Source organism: Pseudoliparis swirei, chromosome 17, assembly GCF_029220125.1.
Source record: "Pseudoliparis swirei isolate HS2019 ecotype Mariana Trench chromosome 17, NWPU_hadal_v1, whole genome shotgun sequence".
NCBI classification, from domain to species: Eukaryota; Metazoa; Chordata; class Actinopteri; order Perciformes; family Liparidae; genus Pseudoliparis; species Pseudoliparis swirei.
Window position 1 is genome coordinate 5,431,025 of NC_079404.1, and position 21,304 is coordinate 5,452,328.

The 21,304-nt window shown below is 43.7% G+C and overlaps 2 protein-coding genes across 6 annotated transcripts; both read right to left on the bottom strand.

Moving 5' to 3' along the window:
• Positions 1 to 420: 420 nt before the first annotated feature.
• LOC130207056 (ras-related protein ORAB-1-like) lies at positions 421 to 8,356 on the bottom strand. Its single transcript, XM_056435456.1, has 6 exons — positions 7,962 to 8,356; positions 5,028 to 5,100; positions 4,617 to 4,712; positions 3,915 to 4,010; positions 3,183 to 3,314; positions 421 to 1,681 (listed from the first exon to the last, which is right to left on the bottom strand). The coding sequence occupies exons 1-6, from the start codon at positions 7,973 to 7,975 to the stop codon at positions 1,481 to 1,483; spliced, it is 612 nt and encodes a 203-aa protein (XP_056291431.1). The 5' UTR covers positions 7,976 to 8,356; the 3' UTR covers positions 421 to 1,480.
• Positions 8,357 to 9,289: 933 nt separating this feature from the next.
• cep68 (centrosomal protein 68) lies at positions 9,290 to 21,089 on the bottom strand. Of its 5 annotated transcripts, none has more exons than XM_056436032.1 (10): positions 21,022 to 21,038; positions 18,827 to 19,033; positions 17,822 to 17,915; positions 17,427 to 17,720; positions 14,754 to 15,737; positions 13,234 to 13,468; positions 12,354 to 12,553; positions 12,154 to 12,276; positions 10,978 to 11,074; positions 9,290 to 10,871 (listed from the first exon to the last, which is right to left on the bottom strand). In XM_056436032.1, exons 4-10 carry the CDS (start codon positions 17,685 to 17,687, stop codon positions 10,708 to 10,710), a joined length of 2,064 nt encoding a protein of 687 aa, XP_056292007.1. In that variant the 5' UTR covers positions 17,688 to 17,720; positions 17,822 to 17,915; positions 18,827 to 19,033; positions 21,022 to 21,038; the 3' UTR covers positions 9,290 to 10,707. The 5 variants fall into 5 exon arrangements, with proteins under 5 accessions (XP_056292007.1, XP_056292009.1, XP_056292011.1 ...); XM_056436034.1 differs by lacking the exon at positions 21,022 to 21,038 and adding an exon at positions 20,855 to 21,007; XM_056436036.1 differs by lacking the exon at positions 21,022 to 21,038 and having other exon boundaries at positions 17,427 to 17,479; positions 17,597 to 17,720; positions 18,827 to 19,699.
• Between the last annotated feature and the right edge of the window lie 215 nt (positions 21,090 to 21,304).

Here is a 21,304-nt window from a genome sequence, read left to right on the forward strand (position 1 = left end):
AGAGATCTGCTTCTGGAAAACACACCATTCAGCAAAAATGTTACTTCCTGTTTGACTAAAAGTACTCTCCAAATGCAGTAAAGTGTTATCGCAAGCACTGGGTGACCCACACTGGCTGCAAAGGTTTCTGGGAAGTGCGACCGCGTGTGTCAGCGTGTTTGGCTTTACTGACGTGTCCCGTTGAGCAACGAGATGTTTAGAGAAGTGTCGGCTCCTAAGTTTCCTCTTTCCTGACGTGGATCCAGGCCGCTCGTTCAGTGGGTAGAATCCAGGGCCACTCTCGCAGTTTAGGTTAATGAGTGCATCTCCACACACACACACACACACACACACGGCCATTGTGTTGTGACCCGACCTTCACACACAGCTGTACAATAGCTCACTGTTCTGACATTCTTATTCAAACACCAGTCCCCGTGGTTTCCTTTCAAATTTCAAACTGAGTTCAGTCGCCTTTATTATGAAAACAAGTGAACATTTTATTTTATAGATGCAATTCTTCACGGATATTACACTTAAACAGACCCTTTCACTTGGCAGTCGATACGCCAAAACGAAATGTAGAATAAATAATTCAAACAGGTTTTGTTTTTTCCTCTCTCTTGCGACACATCTCACCCAAGAATCGCAGACAGGCCCCGCCCATTTCATACAGTCTGGTAGTACAATATTTATTTTTTTGTTCAAGTGTTACATGTTGAGCAACAAACAGTCGTCTTGCAGACACGAATGTAATGCAGAGATAAAGAGTGAAGACGAGCCCAATGAAGCATTGAACACTACAGAGCTGGCAAACCGTGTGCATACATATGTGTATACATATACACACATATATATATACATACACATATTACACACACACGCCTGTTGCACTTTAGATGAGAGACAGTGAGACACTGCTGTGCGGAGGTTGTTGAGGAATAAAACATAAAGAAAACACACGTTCAAATGGGGACAGTCTGACAGACACATGCCAACACGAACCGCAACGTAAATCACTGAAAGGAAAAAAGAAACCGAAAAAAGGACAGAAACCTTAATGAAGCCGATTCATTAACCTGTTGGAATGCAGAGAAACAGAAACTCTCTCTCTCACACACACATTCACGAACCTGCATTCAGAGGGCTAGATAAAAGAGTAGTCTCTGAGAGGTCTGAGATGGCGGGGGGACGGCCGGGAGGGGGAGGGGGGCCGGGTTGAATGATCGCCTATCTGCAGAATATCGGTAAACGGGACAGGAGGACGAGAAGGATGCTTTATTTGTTTTTGGTAGTGCGGCTATACTATGTACAGTACAAATACGGCCAACTTCATCGTGTTCTTCGCGGAGATGTGGGATCCACGTTATCCCCTGTCCCGTCCTGTCGAACTGTGTGGTGGGTGGAGTTTGAAGGTGGGGGGGGGGGGGCACGCTCGACGGGCCTGCAGAGTGAGAGGGCACGGGGGAGTGGAGGGGGGGGGGCGACGTGGCGTCATCTCTCAGCAGCATCCTCCTGACGAGGTCTTGACACTGGTGCCGGGGGTCAGCTTCACGTTGGCCTTCTCCCCTCCTCCGGCTGTGGCCCCGGGGCCCATCCTCTTCTTGATCTCGGCAGCCATGGTCATGAAGGCCTGCTCCACGTTGGTGGCGTTCTTGGCGCTGGTTTCCAAAAAGGGGACGGCCAGAGAGTCTGCGAACTCCTGGGAACAATGGAGGAGAGCAATGGCAGTTCAGGCATCTTTCTTTTATGGATTTTTCACCCCAGTTGTTAAAGTTTTTTTAGTAAATTTTTTTCTGTCCAAGTGTTTTCGTGGAAAGCTCAAATATTATGAAATATTGGACTTTAAAAAAAATTCTAAACATTGTGTCCGTCTAATGGGACATTTTGGCTTCTGTGAACACGATACGGGGAAAGAGGGCGTTCGATGTGAACCCCGTCGCTTTTATTGCCTCGTCCAACCACAATCAGCGCATATAATGGGTTTTTTACAAGGGAAAACCTGCCAGATATAGGAAATGGACTATTTTCCCAGAATGCCATGCTGTTGCACTGACCTTTACCCGATGCAATATCTTTTTTTTTCCTGCCGAGTTTGACCCTCATGAGGATAAGCGGTATGGATGGATAGAGTTTGAATGAAGTGTTGTTGTTGTTTTTACGATGATCAAAGAGTAAGATGTCTGTTGACTGGAGCCGGTGGCTTTGAGAACAGCATATAAATCGTGTGTGTGTGTGTATGGTGGCGGCTCAGGTTAGGCAGGTGTGTGGTTGGCAATAGAGGGAGTGTGTCATATGAGCTCCTCTTTGTTTAGTAGCAGCTGAGGTTATAGTCCTCGATTTAGCTCCTCCCTCTTCCCCGTACTTCCTGCCGTCTAGAGGCCTTTTAAAAACAGAGTTGGATACATCCCGCTGACCAAGACACCAGAAAAATGTTATTCAGATAATAATAATAATAATCTTAATATTCAAGCAAATACATTGAACGTGTTTGTGTTTACTTGTTATGGTTAATCGTCCCAGATGGTGATCATGTTTATTTATTGTGTGCACACACATATATATTTATACACACACACATCATGACTGGAGGGCCAATACTAAATCTTGTTTAACAAAAGATTACAATTTCTTACACTTAAAAAATATCTATATATCAGCTGCTTTAACATTAAAAAAACATGCAAATTATAAATAACAAACGGATCAAGACTATTTTTTTATTAAAATTATCAACATTAGGATTAAATAATAAATTTTGAAATGGAAAATAAATATATATATACTATACTTTATCAATTGGCAACTAGACAGCCGATGGCATTATTCATTTAGAAATGTAAAAGAACCCAATGACTTTTAATGTTTAATTTATGGCAAAGATCACTTTATAAAACTTTAAAGATCAATTATTTTTAACCAATGATATAGCATATATTCTGGGCGGTCCACGTTTGATTTTGAGATGGTAAGGCTGAAAAACTCATTTAAATAGTTTCTATTTACTTTAGTTCTAGAGGTTATGGAGCAATGCAGGTAGGCGTTGCTGCGACTCTGGGTCACAAGAGGAGGCGTGACCCCCTCTAGGTCTTTGAACCATCGACTACGGGTCGGACTTTTTCAATGACGGCGACTCCCTTACCGGCAGAACACAAACAGCCGGCAGCATGAACGCGTTGCAGTGAATCCCCAGGTGGCCTTACCTTTGCCGTTGTGTAATCCACCACCTTCTTTGTCGTCAGGTCGCACTTGTTCCCAACCAAAAGCTTGTTGACATTTTCACTGGCGTAGCGGTCGATCTCCTGGAGCCACTGTTTGATGTTGTTGAAGGACTCCTGAGACACGGGGAGGAGTTGAACGTCAGTACGGAGTGAGCTCCAGGACCGAACACAAGGCTGTCGTTATGGACCGTGTTAAACTGGGACAACACTTCGGAGTGAAGTCAGACGGGTTCTAACCCAGACACTTCCTGCAGCACCAACCAGGAATCGGTCAAATGCAACTAGACATCGTCATTGGTTGCACCGTTGTGTACCTGACATCTAACAGGTCCATCTCCATCTGTGCGTTTGTGTATGCAGTCATTTTTTTCTCACCACCTGCCCAATGTGAATCCATTTAGACAAGCAAACAAAAACAAGTCATAGCGTGAGAATCTATAGAAGAAAAAGGACCCGTTTCCCCTCATGAGAGCAGAAAAGCAAGGATGGGAGTAAAGTGAACACATGCTTTTTTCTCAAATTGAAAGAACTGGCGGTGTCTAAATATCCAACAAGGGGTTCAAGGGGGACCCCAGCATCCCTCTGCATTTCAGTTCATAATAAGATTCTGTCTCGCCAATCGTGGGAAGTTCAAAACATTAGTGAGTAATTGAACATGTCCTGTTGAGGGATTGAGGAGTCGTTCTTATTGGTAGAAAACGGAGTTGCACTGACCTGGTCTGTGACATCGTACACCACGATGATACCGTGAGCACCTCTGTAGTAGCTGGATGTGATTGTACGAAACCGCTCCTGACCCGCCGTATCCCACTGTCAAAGGAAAAAGATGACCGTTGATGATGATGATGATGACTGGTTTTGACAATCGCCAGTGACAAAAACACAAATGTTCTCACTGAAATATTTAGTTTACCACTAAATGGACAAATAGAAAGTCAAGTACGTAATACTTTTATTCTTTAATAAAAGAAAAGGCTGTTGCTATTCTATTATTTGTTTGTCAACAAATCCACTAGTTTCTTATGACTCCACCTCTCTTACACTGGCCTGCTGCCACAAATACTAATGCACCAAATGTGGAATAATCTGCTGTTGAAAATAGTCCCAGCAAATGCATGATTTCCTCTTGCTTTTAGCTGGACAGTGACGAGCTGTTTAAAAAAAAAGAAGCTCTTTTTCAAATTGAAACTATATATTTGAGGGTCATATCTTCAGTAGGAACCATCGACTCTGAAAGGAATTAGTTTACAATAGGAAAAATCTAGACTAGCAGAATAAATCAATTTCCCTTTAATGTAGCCAGTTGTACTGACGTCCCCACAGAGAGAAAAAATAAACTCCACCCGTCCTGAATAAACAACTGAGCCACGGTTACTGAAGGACGCTTATGTGACGTTGAAGCGGTCGGTTACTTACAATCTGAAGTTTAATGGTCTTTCCATCTAGTTCTATGGTTCGTATTTTGAAGTCCACGCCAATAGTGCTAATGTAACTTTCTGTGTACGTGTCATCCTGCAGAGAGAAAGCGTCAGTTAGTTCGTTGGCTCACGCATCCGGTTCACTTCCTTTCTGCTTTCAATACAAACAAACACGCACGCCAGCAGTCACTGCAGTGAATGAATGAGATACAGGCGACTGCTTCACATCCTGGTTGGTAGATCTTAGCTTGTTGTTAAGTTAATGAGAAGCCCAGTGAAGATAGCCGTGCGTTGCTGTTGTCCAGCCTTCGACAGAGTGAATGAAATCACTTCGCAGTTAAAGCTTGAAAAAAAGGCTAACATGGAGTTTATATAAAACACACTGTTTGTAATGTTTGGGGAAACTTACTGCAAATCGGAGAAGAAGGCAAGACTTTCCAACGCCGGAATCGCCAATCAGGAGCAGCTTGAATAAATAGTCACTGTCAGGGAAAGGAAGAGGGAAGTAAATGTCGTGGCACAGAGCAACGAGCAGACTAAGGCAGGGCGTTCCACTCCATAAAGCCCAGCGACCCACCTTCCCACCGCCATGCAGCACGGCGGGTCGAGAGCGCCCGCAGCCAACACACAAGTCTAAACTGCATCCTGCGTCTCTTGTTGTTATACACAAATAAAACTAGGCAAGATAATGATCATCTTTCACAACGGATTAGGCAGCTATGAGCCTCTTTGATGACAACCTGTTAGTTTCTAGCCTCTTTGTTTCTTACTTTTCCTCCTGAACACCTGCAGCACCACACTCCTAACGCTGAACACACGCTACCAACTCGTGCCAAGCCACATGACGCCTCTTGCACCAATAGAAAGCTCTACGACTCGACAGCTTCTGATTGGCTCGTGCTCTGCAGCACGTCGACAGAAGAATGCAGGACTTGTACGTTCAACAGAAGACCGTTTACATTGCAATCCAACTACTTTTACCAAATGAAACCGTCAGAGTACTTCTTCCAGCTCGGTTTTTGATTTAAATCAAGCGTGGACACCCATTGATGAAACTGGATTTCTCAAATACATAAATCTCTTGACCAAGGAACATCGGTCTCTCCTCGTCCGTCTCTTGAGGCGACGAGCAGCGAGACGTGAGGAAGTCGAGCTGCCACGGGAACAAAGAAGAAGCGCTGTATGGGAGCCGGGATGCAACAGCAGGAAGCGAGAAGGATTCTCTTCTTTTTTTCTTCTTAAGAAGCAGGAAATGGTTACAAAATGGTTACAAAAACATTCCTGGACATGAAACTTCCACATACATCTCATTCACAAAAAACAGCATATGTGATATTTGTAATCACCCCAAACGTCCAACAGTCAAAGTAATAACGAGCATATCACAGTCACTTAAACCTGCAATTTGGTTTCTGTGTTCCTGCAGTAGCAAATTCCCCTTCTGGGGATGAATACAAGTTATTGTTCTAAAAGTTATTGTTGTAAAATAGCAAGTAGTAAAGGGGCAGAGGGTAGTTGTTGATTAAAATAAACATGTTAACAGTGGGCTTTAAGTTATCAACATATGTTGAGTGAAAGAGCCAGTATCTGGTGTTGGGATTTGTTTGAGTGATTTGTTACCGGAACTGACTGGAGATCAGTAATATTCATACAATCATGTTCATCTGACCTGTTTCTCTGCAATTCTGTGAAATTAGTTTGTTCCCTTAATCATATTATTTAAAGTTTAGTCATGATGACTATTGTATGTGTTGAGAAGGCTTGAAGTTACAAGTTATGTTCTACTGGGATTGAACGTTTTAGGCGCGAAATAAAGACACTTGAAAGGGCAGTTTATACTGTATGCAATGTGAAACTACAGAAGATAAGAAACCTACTCCTAATGCATCCAAAATACAGAAAGAACAAAAGAAACCGTTTGTTGATCATTTGCCCGAAACATCCTTCTCCTTTTAATCTGGACAGCGACTCTCGCCGAGCAAAACGTAGATCATGGACCTTTCCTAGGACCATCTAGGCTACACCAAGCAGGTGAATCATTGATACAAAATGGGGAATAGGGATTGAATAACACCATTCAAAGATAATAAAGGGATGTAGAGTTCTTAGATTGATGAGTAGTAGAGCAACAGAGCGTCCAACAAGGACAAACTGTACTCAGAAATGTTTTCCCCATGTTAACGTGTCAGGGTTCTTACACATTTTGACCAATGGATTTCCATGATTTTAAACCAAATTTCCATGACCAAACTGAAATCTCGGTATTAACATGATTTTTTTTAAAAATTGCTGGCTTATATTTTGAGCGTCAATGAATATGTGATTCTAACAAATTTCCATGACTTTTCCCAAACTTTTAGGATTTAAGTTTTTTCCAGGCCTGGAAATAACCATTTTAAAATTCCATGACTTTTCCAGGTTTTCCATGACCGTACGAAACTCTGACGTGCGTGAATGCAAAACCAAAGACGGGTGAAATTGCTCAATGCTGCTGTGTTGAAATCGAGGCTTGTCCTGCAGCATGTGACCTACACATGACTGAGAGGCTGTTGCAGCTCCAGACCATATGACTGAGAACTGAGTCATGCCCAACACCAGGTAGTGGCGCACAACCACTGGCTGTACCTGGAGCGCAAACAACAGATTAACCCCAATAAGAAACAAGTGGGCTATCACAATGACACACGCAGACTAAAGTATAACCCTGGAGAGCATAATTCATTGTTTAACGGTGAATAAGGGAACCCTCGTAGCCGGAGCTTTTTTTTTTTTCACCGTGAAGATTCATTTAGCTACTTCTAGCTAGCTAATGTAGCTAAATGTGCAACGTAAAAATGACACGGTGACAATGACGCAAAAAACACCAAACGAAATAAATTAAATACAAATAGAAACGACTATTAAAGAGGAAAAAATAGAGGCGATCCAGTTAAAGTAAGGAGCCTTTGTGATGTAACGTTTGAAGTTGCGTTCAGGTTACACCTCGACGTGAAACGCAGCGAGCCGAACCGAGCCACCGAGGCTCCGGCCGCTGTCCCGACAGCTGGCTTAAAATGAGAATAAGCATGCAGCAAAATGAGCAATTTGTAGTTTTGTTTGCAAATATATTTCGACCGATAAGTGTTTAACGCAGATATGACTGGGAACATGTCACGGTGTCTCAGCCAGGCAGGTGGGCACGCAGGTGGGCGTGAGGGCGAATGTCAGTTGGTGTTAGCAGCTAATTTAGTTCCACCGCTAATTTCAAGTTATTTGTGCTAAATTAGCGCTACTTGTTATCGCGTAGCTCCCCTTAGCTAGCTGGACGAAATATAACGCAGCGGCTCTCGAGTACGATACTTACTATTCGGGATTCATAGTTGACTCGTAGTATGGTCTATCCCCTCTCGTCAAACGTCTCCTTTCCCCTGTATGCAGACGAGCAGCGGTGTTCAGATGCGTCAACGGAAGCGCTGGCTAGCTCGCACTGCTCCCAACAACCACGAACGGCTACTTGTTTGTCGGTAAAAAAATCCAAAATGGCTGCTACTCCAACCAGGAAACAGCGAACATGAGCCGAGTCAGGAACAACACAACACGAATGTGTAGCTTTAACTAGCCTATTCAAGTCAGACTGTTCTACAGCAAATACTCCGGTGATATCTGTTAATGTCTAGCTAAGCGACCCCTTCTCTCTCTCTCTTACACTCTATCTCTTTCTGACTGTGTGTCGTTACCGCAACAGCGAACTGTCAAGCGCTGGGAAGGATTACGTCATTTAGTGAAACGTGGCAAAGAGGAGTCAGTGCCCCGTGTCAAACTGCATGTTACGCACCACTTCCGGTGAAATATTTCAACATAAAACTTAATGAGGAGTATTTTGTGCAATTCTCTTATGCTAGAAAACCCCAAAACGACGCATTATTTCCGGTCACATCCCAGTTGCATTCGAGCACCTTGACGCACCAACTTTCTGCAGTTTATCACAGTTCAACTGCACGCGTTGGTTCCCTTTTTATTACATCCGTGGCTTTAATTTGTTATTGCCCCTTTAGTCGCCAACAGTATTTATTAGTGACAATAAAATACACACTGCCATGTCATCGCAAACACGTCGGTTCCAATTCACCTGCGTGTCATGAGTCATGATTGTGACGTCACAGGGTTGATTGTTTTAGGGCGGAGGGGTGAACAGGAAGCTCATGGCAGCACCTGTAACCCGGAGGCGGAGTCAGTAAACAAATGTTTTCGCAGCAATGACACACGTAAGGAGACATTGTACAACTCATTTCAATGCTGTGTGATTTATGTGAATTTACAAGTTTAACACTCTTCGTTGTTAAAATTACATTACATCGGGTGATGAGCGCAATGTGACTAGTCTAGGACTCAAAACTCAAAAGTGTATGACTTTGCTTGAGTGCCGAGACTTGAGACTTACAAAACAATAACTTGGTTCAACTATGTCTCTGATCCACGTCTTCCTGTCTGTGTTGATGTCCGCGTGGGGGCCACAAGTCTCCAACCCCAACATCCCCGAAACCAAAACTCCATCTGGAATGCAAAGCGAACGCTTTCCCAAATTACCCGAAAACCAAGTCGACACCAATGTTTTAAAAAACATAAGCGAGTTTGACCGGATCGGCCTGTCAGTTCAGCAACCTTACCAGATAGCACACAATACAGCAAGTGCACGATTTAAAAACACTGCTTGATTTAATGAGACAATGAGACAAAACCAAAGGGGATATGAGTGAAATAAATCACATGGTGGATCATTTGGCAATGCCATGGGAACCACAAACTAACTTCCAATCATGTACATATTTTTGTGGTGGAGGCAGCAACGTCATAGAGTTCTAGCCGCAGGGTGAGCTGAGCCTTCAACATATTTGTTACCTTAACACATGACATTGGAATGAGTGAAAATGTCTCAAAAGGATATGGGTGTAATGTTGGACAGGTGGGAGGTGGCCACCGGTCCTGTTAAACCAGCTGATAAGAACACATTACAAAGTCATTGATACCTGAGCGATGCAGGCACAGAGCTGTTCGTGTCCTCAAATATGGATTGGCCACCACAATAGTTATCCATTAAAAAAAAAAAATGTGTTGATAGAAATGATACAATCGCTAAAAGTTCAATCTAAATTGGTAATAATTCATTATTACCATGTTCTTATTTTGACTTTAAAGCTACCAATGTTTTTTGAAATACAATATTCTTTAATTCCGTAACACAAGTGATGTAGGAACAAAAACATCTGAAACCAAAACCTTCAGAATAAAGATCGGAATGGAACTTTTTGGTAAGTGCCCCAGAAGTGGAGGCTGGAGGATGTAAAATGACATTTTGAAGACACTAGAGGTGAATAGGGCAAGAAAATGTACTAATAAATATCACCGTGAAGCTTTCCTTGTTAATTGCTTCCATTAAGACGTTCGTTGTATTACACGTTGAAGAAGGTTTCTTCCCTTTTTTCCATGTGAAAGGTTTTTTTCTATTTTTTGGGAGTTTTTCCTGATCCGATTTGAGGTTAAAGGTCAGGGATGTCGTATGTGTAGATTGTAAAGCCCTCTGAGGCAAATTAGTAATTTGTGATATTGGGCTATACAAAATACACTGAATTGAATTGTATTTAAATAGGCAAATCAGGAATCATCAAATGGTATCTTTTGGTGATTTTAGGAGAAATCTTCAGATGAAATAGACAAAGTAATAAAATAAACACCCATCATTCCACTCAACATGTTCAAACTGTTTTTCCTGTGTCCATTAGAAGTTACAGAATTAGCAATGGCGATTGTAATCATGAGTAAACAAAAGTATGATAGAACATTTGCCATGCATTGTCAATCACTGTGGTCGGTTCAGTGTAGACGCTAAACAGTTTCCCTACTGATTTCTCGTCGTAATGGAGAGCAAGAATCAAGCAGACGTTAATACTATCAAACCCGACCGGCACACATGACCCGAACATGTTGAAAATATAAGACGCATAAGTGAGAGCCTTGTATTATGAAGCAGAATTATTTGAATGAATGTAAGACAACGACAACGCGGTCAGTGGATTAAAACCCGTCACAGACGAGTCCTGCGTGCGGCCTCTTCACAAAGTGGCCCCCCGGGCCCCCGCAGGGCCCCTGCTCTGTTGCACCGGGCCGGGCCGGGTGAGGCTGTCCATGGCGGACAGGATGGAGGAGAAGAAGTGCTCGGTGGTGGTCTCCAGGGCTCCGCGGCGCCTCTCGATCAACAGCAGGGCGTCTCTCAAAACTGGGAATGCAGAGAATGCAAAAAAGAGCACAACAGTGAGGAAATAAACAGACGGGGCGGCGTTTCTGTTTTGTTCTTAATGACTTGAGCGAGAGAGCGGACTGACGTGGAGACGTGCTGTTGATGCAGCCGAGGAGAAGCCATCCGGTGTGCAGAACACAGGCGGTCAGGGGCTGGTGGCTGCTCACCTCTCTCTGAAAACTCTGTCAAGGAGGAGCCAGCAGAACAGGATGTGCATGAAGTGAGTGACACTTTGTTGCGGTTCATTAACTCACCATGTCGGGTTGGGTTTGCAGAGGAAAATGTGTTTCTTCATGACATTCGTTTCTCCCAGCGAGATTAGTGCTTATTGCAGATTTATTTAAACACTTAAAAAGACTCCTGTGTTTTGTTTTGTCACGTTCAACGTCACGAACGCGATGGTTACCTCCATCTTTATATCTGTTACTTATAAAAATCTCCTAAAAAAATGTCTCGAACCACAGTTGGTGATTGTTGGAATGACTAACCAACCACTGGTTTTGTTAAGCTGTCAATGTTTGGAAGTCTATGAAAAAAATAGCCTACTTCTCACTTGATTTAATACCTCAGGAAACATTATAAACAAAAGCTTATTAATCTCTAGTTTCAAAGCTTCTTCAATACAGCATGATGTTTATTTAGTAAATTATGCTCCTTTTAGAGTCAAATAAACCAGCAAGCAGAGTACGCTTTCGGGCGGCCTTACAGTGACCGACAGGTCGCTGCAAGTAAAAAACACGTTATTGTGTCTCAGGGTGGGTTGTGATTGGCTGACAGGGTTCTTACACATTTTGACCAGTGGATTTCCATGACTTTAAACCAAATTTCCATGACCAAACTGAAATCTCGGTATTAACATGACATTTTTTGAAAATTGTGCGTATTGATAGCGTACGCCGGCTTATATTTTGAGCGTCTTTCTTTAAAAAAAAAAGTATTAATTATTTCAAACTCGGCGTAAATGAATATGTGATTATAACAAATTTCCATGACTTTTCCCAAACTTTTATGATTTAAGTTTTTTCCATGACTTTTCCAGGCCTGCAAATGACCATTTTAAAATTCCATGACTTCCAGGTTTTCCATGACCGTACGAACCCTGGGCTGACTGCATCATTGATAAAAAAATTAATATATATTTTTCTTCTTCTTATAGACATCTTTCTATTTCGCAAACCCACCGGTGAAAATCAAGCGGTAGCAACAGAAGCACATGTGCATCCGTTGTGGAGTATACCCGGGCCTTGAGTTCTGTCCTCACCTGATACTCAGCAAGGGACGACTTCACGTCGTCTATGTCCACCGTGGGAGCAGCCAGCTGCTCCATCTTCTCAGACACCGCGTATAGCTGCTGGATGAGCTGCTCCAGGTGTGAGCCGAAGACCTGGAACACGAACACACACACACACATTTGTACGGAGGACTGCAGTCACACGATCGTCCGGAAGGTCGTGCCTCTACCTGGATGTGTTGCATCAGGGAGTCACTTCCCTCCCGGTCGTCCCGGCTGCTCGTCCGGCCGCCGGGTAGGGTGAGGCCGCACAGCTGCTCCGCCAAAACCTCCACCTCCCCGGGACTGAATGGCCCCCGTCCGTCTCCTCCAGGCTCCTCACAGGCTCCAGAAGTCCTCCTCACTGTCTCGGAGTCCCTGTGATCAGCTGCTGATGGAGAAGATACAGATTGAGGTCATCTTTAACAAACTCAAACCAACTCTCCTGCAATATGTTGTTGGTGGAGGCAGAAACTTCAGAGACGTATTTTTCACCAAACTTAGACAAAGAAAATCAGAACTATACATACAAAGTTATTATATATATATATATATACACACGTTACAGTCAGATGGGGGACAACTCAATATTTTCGAATTTACTTTCATGCTTTTAGCTTGTAGAAAGTCCTCTTTACGAATCAATGTTGTTTTATTTTGTACATGCAGAACAAAGATTCAAAATCAGGGAGATTTTTTTTAAAATATAAATACATGTACAAACATACAACACAGACCAAAACTTTTGAGAGTGAAACGAATATAAATTCTCACAAAGTATGCTCACATCGGACAAAAAGATCTAAAAAAAACACAAGCAGCGAACATTGTGAAAATGATTATTGGTATCACTCAAAACTTTTGGCCAGTGGTCTACATATTCTTATATATATATGCATTCATATATATATATATATATGAATCAATATAGGTTAGCATAAGCCAACAGCACATTTATTCACCCATTCAACAATATAGGCCAGAATCTTACTGATAATAATGTTCCATGTTCTATTTCCAGATTTAAATTACACCCGTTCATTACTGAAGATGGAATAGTCTCCATCATACCGGTGTGAGCAGCACTCCTGTCCTCTCTGCCCATCTCATCTTTTCCTTCATCTGGGTCTTGATTGCCACCAGCCAGCTCTCTGACTGTAGCCTCCTCCTCCTCCTCCTCCTCGTCATCGTCTTCGGCCTCCCGTTTCTCAGGCGGGATGGGGGACAGGGTGGGGGTGGCGCCTGGCTCCAAAGACTCCCAGCTGGTTGTGAAAGGCCGGCTCAGCTGGGCAGTCACATCCCTCACCTGCACACATGGACCAAACACTCATGTCTTCAGCATGAGATGACGCAGAGACGGCTGATGATTAAAGCTGAATAACGTCGCGTTTCACTGTTCATGATATACAAGTACACCCAGATACACGAGGCACCATTGAGAGCCTCCTGGCAAACTGTATCACTGTGTGGGGCGGAAGAAGCCGCACTGACTACAGCAGGAGAGCACTGCAGCGCATAGGGAACACGGCTGGAAGGATCCTTGGTGCTTCACTCCTCGCCCTGGAGGACAGATATGACACCCGCCTCACCCGCAGAGTGACCATGACTGTGAGCGACTCCAGCCCCCCCCCCCACACACACACAGTCTCTTCAGCCGCCTGGCCTCTGGGAGAAGATACCGGAGCCCCCGTGCTCGCACCACCAGAAACAGAAACACCAGGCTAGGAAGCTGAACTCTCTCCCTCCTCTCTTTTAAGACTCCATATGTCTGACTGCAGCTAAATACAGAAATGATAGTTTATTCATTACCTTCGCATTGAAAATGCAGAAGGTTATGTTTTGATCGCCGTGTATTTATTTATTTATTTGTATGCGTGTTCCTCGCATAAGTCAAAAAGTATTAAACCGAATCGCATGGAATTTAGTGGGATGATTGGTTATTATCCGGGGACCTTTTGATTAGATTTTGGGATCGATCGGGTCAAAGGTCAACGTCATGAAAAGGTCAACATCTTCCTGAATCGCATGACATTTGGTGGGATGATTGGTTATTATCCGGGGACCATTTGATTAGATTTTGGGATCGATCGGGTCAAAGGTCAAGGCCATGAAAAGGTCAACATCTTCTTTTTACCATAGCGTGGTCAATGTCTATCCAATTGGCATGCAACTAATGCCAAACTGTTCATAATTCTATGCCCAATCGTGTGATATGCGAAGGTATGCGCTCTACCGAGTGCCCGTTCTAGTTTATTTTGTATCTACTTTATATGTTGGACTGTAGAGGAACACTTTTTTCAACTCCTCTGTATGTTTGGTACATGTCGAGGAATTGACAATAAAGCTGCCGAGTTGTGTCCTTCTCATGGCCTCCTTCACTTGCAATGACACCTCTCTGGTCCTCATGCTGAGAGTTCCCTGGACCAGCTACCAAATGCAAATTCAACATTTTGAATCATCTCTAGACACACACACATATTTATAAAACATTATTTGAGTCTGCATTCTCTGAGATATCCTCATTAATGCAACGTAGGTAGTGGGTTAGGGTTTGAACGGGTTAGGGCACCAGTGTGTCCTTCAGCACTGACCCGTCTGGACAGCAGCTGCAGCTCCTCCAGTTGATCCGGAAGGGGCCGGAACTCCTCGTCCATTTCCCTGCACGCACCCCTGGGCCGCGGGAGAGCGCTGGCGCATCGGGAGGAGGCGGCGGAGCTGGAGGAGTGGCCGTCAGACAGACTCATTCCACCTTCGTTCCTAATGCAGTCAGAACTGTCCAGGGACAGATCCATGGGGTCTGGACCTTCTGATGACTTGTTGAACCCCTGCTTGTCAAGTGACCTGTGACCCGCGCCGAGAGAGAAGTCCAACCCCGACAGGCTGGTGGAGCTACAGAGGTGGTCCAGTTCGATCCCAGAGTCCTGCAGGTGGCGGCCTGTTTGGAGGAGGGAGTCACTCCGGAGCTTGGAGCCGTCCCCCTCACAGACCACCTGTCCTGGTCTCAGCGGGTAGGTGTAGTCCAGCAAGGCCTGGTACTCCCTGTTTGGGTCCCAGCCTGCAGAGTGTCTGTCTGGAGATGGAGGCAAAGCTTTGGGGATGGCACAGGCCCAGTAGTTCGCCTGATGCGGGGACATCGGGAGTCCCTTTACGTCTCCCCCGGAAGAGAAGGTCCCTCTCTCCCTCCCCTTCAGTCTGACCTGGGTCTGGCCTGGCGTGGAGTGCCCTGAGCGAGGGGTGTAGGTAGGATACAGGACAGTGGAGGTCAGCTGCGGCCTACGAGGTGGGCTCAGTCTCTGGACCTCCAGGGCGGAGCTGGAGAGGCTCCGTTGAGCGGATCTGCTGCCGGGGTGTCCAGAAGCGTGTTCTTCATGGCGCAGCTTGGCCCCGAGATCCGAGACCCGCAGCGTGGCCCCGAGATCCGAGACCCCCAGGGCTGAACCCGGTTCAGTTCTAAAGACGTCACTGTGAGAGAGGCTGAAGCTCTCTGGGGTCAGCTCCACTCTTGGTCCGGTTAAGATGTTGGCGTCAGCGCGTTGCTGCTCGTCTTCTCCGCTGCCAACACCCAAGTGTTTCTCCTACGAGGCAGGAAACTGACATTAGAACACAACACTGGAACACTGCTGTCTGTTAAAGACTCAGTAATATAAAAGTTCTGTCATGGCTCTAATCCGGCATCACCGAAAGAATCAAGTTAAAAATAGAAGAGAAACTTGGAATGTTTTATTTTATTTTATGAGAAAAACTTTAATGGCATATAAGGGTCATGGTCTGTAATAAATACATTAATTAATGAATTACAGAGCAGGGGGAGGAGGGTAATATTCAGAGAGAAACAAATCCGAGATCATAGCTTTAAATCTAAAAAAAAACTTGTAGAAAAGACTAAACTGATATCGTAAAAAGATGCTACATTTTGTGTCATATACCATAAATGTGTTTATGGGTGCACTCGCTTTAGCTGGCATGTAAAGTGAAGAGCTGCAGTTCCTTACTTGTTAATTTATGACTAAACTTGCAAAACATTCCAACTTTCGAAAATGTACTTTTCTGATTTATAATCCCTTTGCTGGGTGCGGAAGAAGATGCTGTTCCTTACTCACTTTAACAAAGAGATTACAGGCCGTTTGTGTCGTTGAGTGAGGTTCCCGTATAATTACAGTTCCCTACTGTATATATATTAACTTCCTGGTCTCCCTCTGGTGTGTGTTGCTTGCGGTAGAAACCGTGGGATCTCCCCGTCACCCATACATCATTACCTCTGTCAGTTGCACCTGTGCCCCACATATAAACTAACCACCACACGAATACACACTGCCACCTGTGGTCAACTGGCTCCACACTCAAATATATAATACACAGACATAACTAATGGCTCATGCACAAGTTTTATATCTAAAAAAAAAATGTTTTCTCTGAATATTACACCCCTTTCTCAAAGTACAATGACTCTGTAGCGTAAAATGACTATTATTGTAAAGATTACGAATATTTTAAAATAAGAACTTTGATTCTCTATTTTGTTAGATATATTTTCTATAACATTCCTTTATAGATCGTGCATGGGATATTTCAAGACATTTTTTCCCGTCTGTTTTGCAAAATAAATGATGAAGAAAGTTGACGAAACAAGACGGGTACAAAATATCTGTGTGTGTGTGCACAAGTAATCTCTTTATATTAGTGCGATGATATTCAGTACACACTTGAGCCATGTTATATGGGAAATACTACGTCTGACTAGGTTTTTACAGAAAAGTGAGGTGAAGGAAAAAAGAAAAAAACATATTCAACTAGAACGGGCACTCGGTAGAGCGCATACCTTCGCATATCACAAGATTGGGCATTGAATTATGAACATGTTGGCATTAGTTGCATGCCAATTGGATACAAATTTACCGTGCTATGGTAAAAAGATTTGGACCTTTCCATGACCGTGACCTTTGACCCAATTGATCCCAAAATCTAATCAAATGGTCCCCGGATAATAACTAATCATCCCACTAAATTTCATGCGATTCAAGAAGATTTTGACCTTTTCATGACCTTGACCTTGACCTTTGACCCGATCGATCCCAACATTTAATCAAATGGTCCCCGGATAATAACCAATCATCCCACCAAATTTCATGCGATTCGGTTTAAAACTTTTTTTGTTATGCGAGGAACACGCATACAAATAAATAAATAAATACACGGCGATCAAAACATAACCTTCCGCATTTTCAATGCGAAGGTAACTAAATGAGTAAATAAATCCTCCTCACCTTCTCTGTGTGCTTCTGTGGATGCGTCTTCTTTAAGATGGAGGCGTGTTGCTCTGCGGGAAACAGAGGCCTCCTCGTTACGTACCGTCTGCCGGTCAGACACCTGGACGTGGGCGCCATGGTGACACCTTTGTGCGGTTCTCCTCTGTCCCGCCCTCTCTCCACCTCACCTCTCTCCACGTCTTTGGGAGTAGGACTCGGCCATCCCGGGCCAGGTTTAAACTCTGGGAGATGCATCTTCCACCTCGGGTTGCGTTCCATCGGACAAAGTTAAAAGAAGGAAGGTCCTGTCAACTAAAGAGGGAACAGAACAACTCATTAACTTTCAGATTTAAAAAAAGAGTTACAATTGGCTGCTTTGCGTTATTGGATTCGTTTTGGTTTCATCGGTGCACCTTGAAGGAAGTGAGAGCTTGTGGCGTGGCTTTTCGTCCCACGTCTCCTCAAGAACGACCGTCATGTTGCGGAGTCGAGACCCGCACAGGAGAACTGTGAGGAGACGAGAAACAACAGTTTATGGCATCTGACATATAACTGTGACCTGTTTACAAACTGAAGTCTTTATACTCTCTGAGCTGCATTATTCTCTGACACGCCAGAGGGCGTTCAAACAAAATGAACTGTGAAGAATCAGAAATGCAACAGGTATAAGCACTTAGACTTTAGGTGTAACCGGTGGAAAGCCAATATCTAACCTCCACAATGCAACTATCTGTAAACGCATACACATGGACTACTGTATTGTTTTTGTACAAGCCCTGTAGAGAAACATCTCAAATATAAAAAGCATTATGAGGTACATGAATACACATTTGGACAAACTGTTCGTAAAAAGGAGTACATTTGAAATCAACCAATCTTGAGGATTGCGAATTTAAGACCCAACTGCCACCAATTCTGATAATTTATTGTTTCAGTAACTTTTTAGGGAACAAATTATTTGGTTTCAGCTGCGCAAATAAAAAAATAAAAAATAGGGGACATTCATAATGAACCCCGAGCCACAAACTTCACGCAACAAAACCAGATGGACCCAACCGATGCGCTACAACAGATGCGGACATATTCACTCTCTTTTAGCTCCGTTTTTGGCAGCCACCGACTCCTGAGGGAAATAGCTGGCTCTAAAGTGACTGAATCAATGGTAACGTGCTGCACAACCAAAACATTGAGCTAAACCTCGAGCCACAAGGAAAACGATGTCAGCCTAGAAACCTTGACCATGTCATTTAGAAACAGTGTCCCCAGAGAACACGGCTGATCCGATTTTCACACCGTAAAATGTGCTGCTTAGTGTGCATCATATAAATAACGCACTCCATGTAAACAATGGTTACATAGTGGAACACACACACACACACAGAGACAGACACAGAGAGAGAGAGAGAGAGATTCTCTACCTGTTGGTGTGGGGTCACTAAGCAGCCGGGTCCAGGCAGCGAAACGATACGCTCCTCACCTGACCGATCTCATTAAGACTGCATGCTCAGACCTGCCCGTGCTCACTGCACCGAGAGGAAGAGCGGCTGTCCATCCGCCGCGGCGAACCAGTCAGAGACGTTGGACGCATCCCGTCGAGAACCCAACAGACTATTGTCTCCTATTCACTATTGTGATGTTTTTAAGAAAAAAGGTGCTGGCTCAGCTGCATTGTGTGCCTATAAATATGTAAAAGACAGCAGTGTCTGCGACACACCATGCAGGGACTGTTTGAGCATTAAAATGACAGATATATGAACATTGAACTATACATTTTAGTTTAAAATGCTTCATCTTATAATTTATATAGCACTTTTCTAGACACTCAAGATGCTTATGATCTATTACATACATAGGCATTTTAAATACAGTATCTCTATTAATATATATTTGTTTTCTTTCCATTTCACATCTTAGGGGGCACTTATTTGGTACAATTACAACAACAAAAACTGGTAAACTTCTCATATTCCGTAGTAATATTTGAAAATGTAACATGCATAATAACCTCACGTTATCAAAAATAGTGTTGAATCCCAGATGAAACTGAAATGCTTCATGTGCCCCGTTGTCATGAGTCATGTGTATTAGAAGTCATGGCGGTCCACGCAAGTTTACCCACGGGTTGTTCCGGTGTTACACCCCTACTGGTTTTCAAACCTACTGGTTTCCCTACGCGTGCGTGCGTTGTGTTCTCTTAACATCTGCAGCGGGGCTCTGTCTCGCTCACCAGATTCGTCACACATTCACAAACATATTGCTGGAGATCTTCAAGCCACCGTTCATATCCATTTCGGCGATTACGATTGTATAAGTGAGCAGCGCATCACAGCCACGTATGAAGACATACATTTTCGAAAAAAATAAAAATAAAAAGATCGCCCGACCTGGTTTCGATCTCTTTCACGCAAAAGGAGACTGCACTCAAAGACGCGCAGTGCCACCAGATATTAGTTTCAACTCAAGTAATTTATATATTGATCCATTAAGTCACATTTCTTATGTTTTCATGGGAACGGTTTGGTCGAAGGGATCTGAAACAACTGGTTACCTTGAGCGGATATGTACACTTTGAAACATGTTTAGCGATGCTTGTTCGCAACGCAACAACCACACAATACCGACGCATTTTGACAACGTGAAGCATTTGCTAAACTCGTGGAATATGTAAATACAGTTTATCAATACAATTTTTGTATTATGATAGTCTGAATATTATTTATAAAAGCATCGCTGAATAAGTCAATTAGTTGTTGTCAAAATGCGTCGGTATTGTGTGGTTGTTGCGTTGCGAACAAGCATCGCTCAACATGTTTCAAAGTGTACATATCCGCTCAAGGTAACCAGTTGTTTCAGATCCCTTCGACCAAACCGTTCCCATGAAAACATAATAAATGTGACTTAATGGATCAATATATAAATTACTTGAGTTGAAACTAATATCTGGTGGCACTGCGCGTCTTTGAGTGCAGTCTCCTTTTGCGTGAAAGAGATCGAAACCAGGTCGGGCGATCTTTTAATTTTTATTTTTTCGAAAATGTATTTCTGCATACCGTGGCTGTGATGCACTGCTCACTTATACAATCGTAATCGCCGAAATGGATATGAACGGTGGCTTGAAGATCTCCATCAATATGTTTGTGAATGTGTGACGAATCTGGTGAGCGAGACAGAGCCCCGCTGCAGATGTTAAGAGAACACAACGCACGCACGCGTAGGGAAACCAGTAGGTTTGAATACCGGTGTAACGCCGGTAACTCTGCTGCAAGCAAACATAAAAACCGAAAAGAAAAAATGCAGCAGCAACTATATTGTTTTGCTTTTAGATTTTGCACAAAATGTCCAACACGTATTTAACTTATTGACAACACATCTTGTAATTGGTGCGTCTCACAACCACAAGGAAGCAAACTTAAGCTCCATCACTGTTTTTTGGAAGCGTCTCTTACATTCGGCGTCCCTTTCACCAGAAGTGTGTGGCCACTCGGGATGGTCAGACCAACCACAATAACGTTGGACATTTAACGAGAACCCACGCGGGCAGACCAACACCCCGCTCAGGCTGCAGCTACAGCTCTGCCTCGGTGTCGGAACAATACAAATGGCGGGTACTTACAACGTGTAACACCGTTAGCTCGGCGCGTCCAGTTGTTGAAGCTTCACAGCCGCTTTGTTGCTTGCAGCCTCCACCCACCCCTTCCTCGTCCATCGTGCTGCCTTCAGGTGCTTTTCCTCTAACTCCGTCTTTCCCGCGTTTGTTAGTCGTGTATGTCTTTACTTTTGTATTCCTGAGATTGAGTTACACCCCCGTTACATATGATAGGGACCGTACGAAAATTATCGCTTTTCCGTCGCCTCCGTGAGCGCAACATTCGTACAACTTGTACAGATTTGAAGGG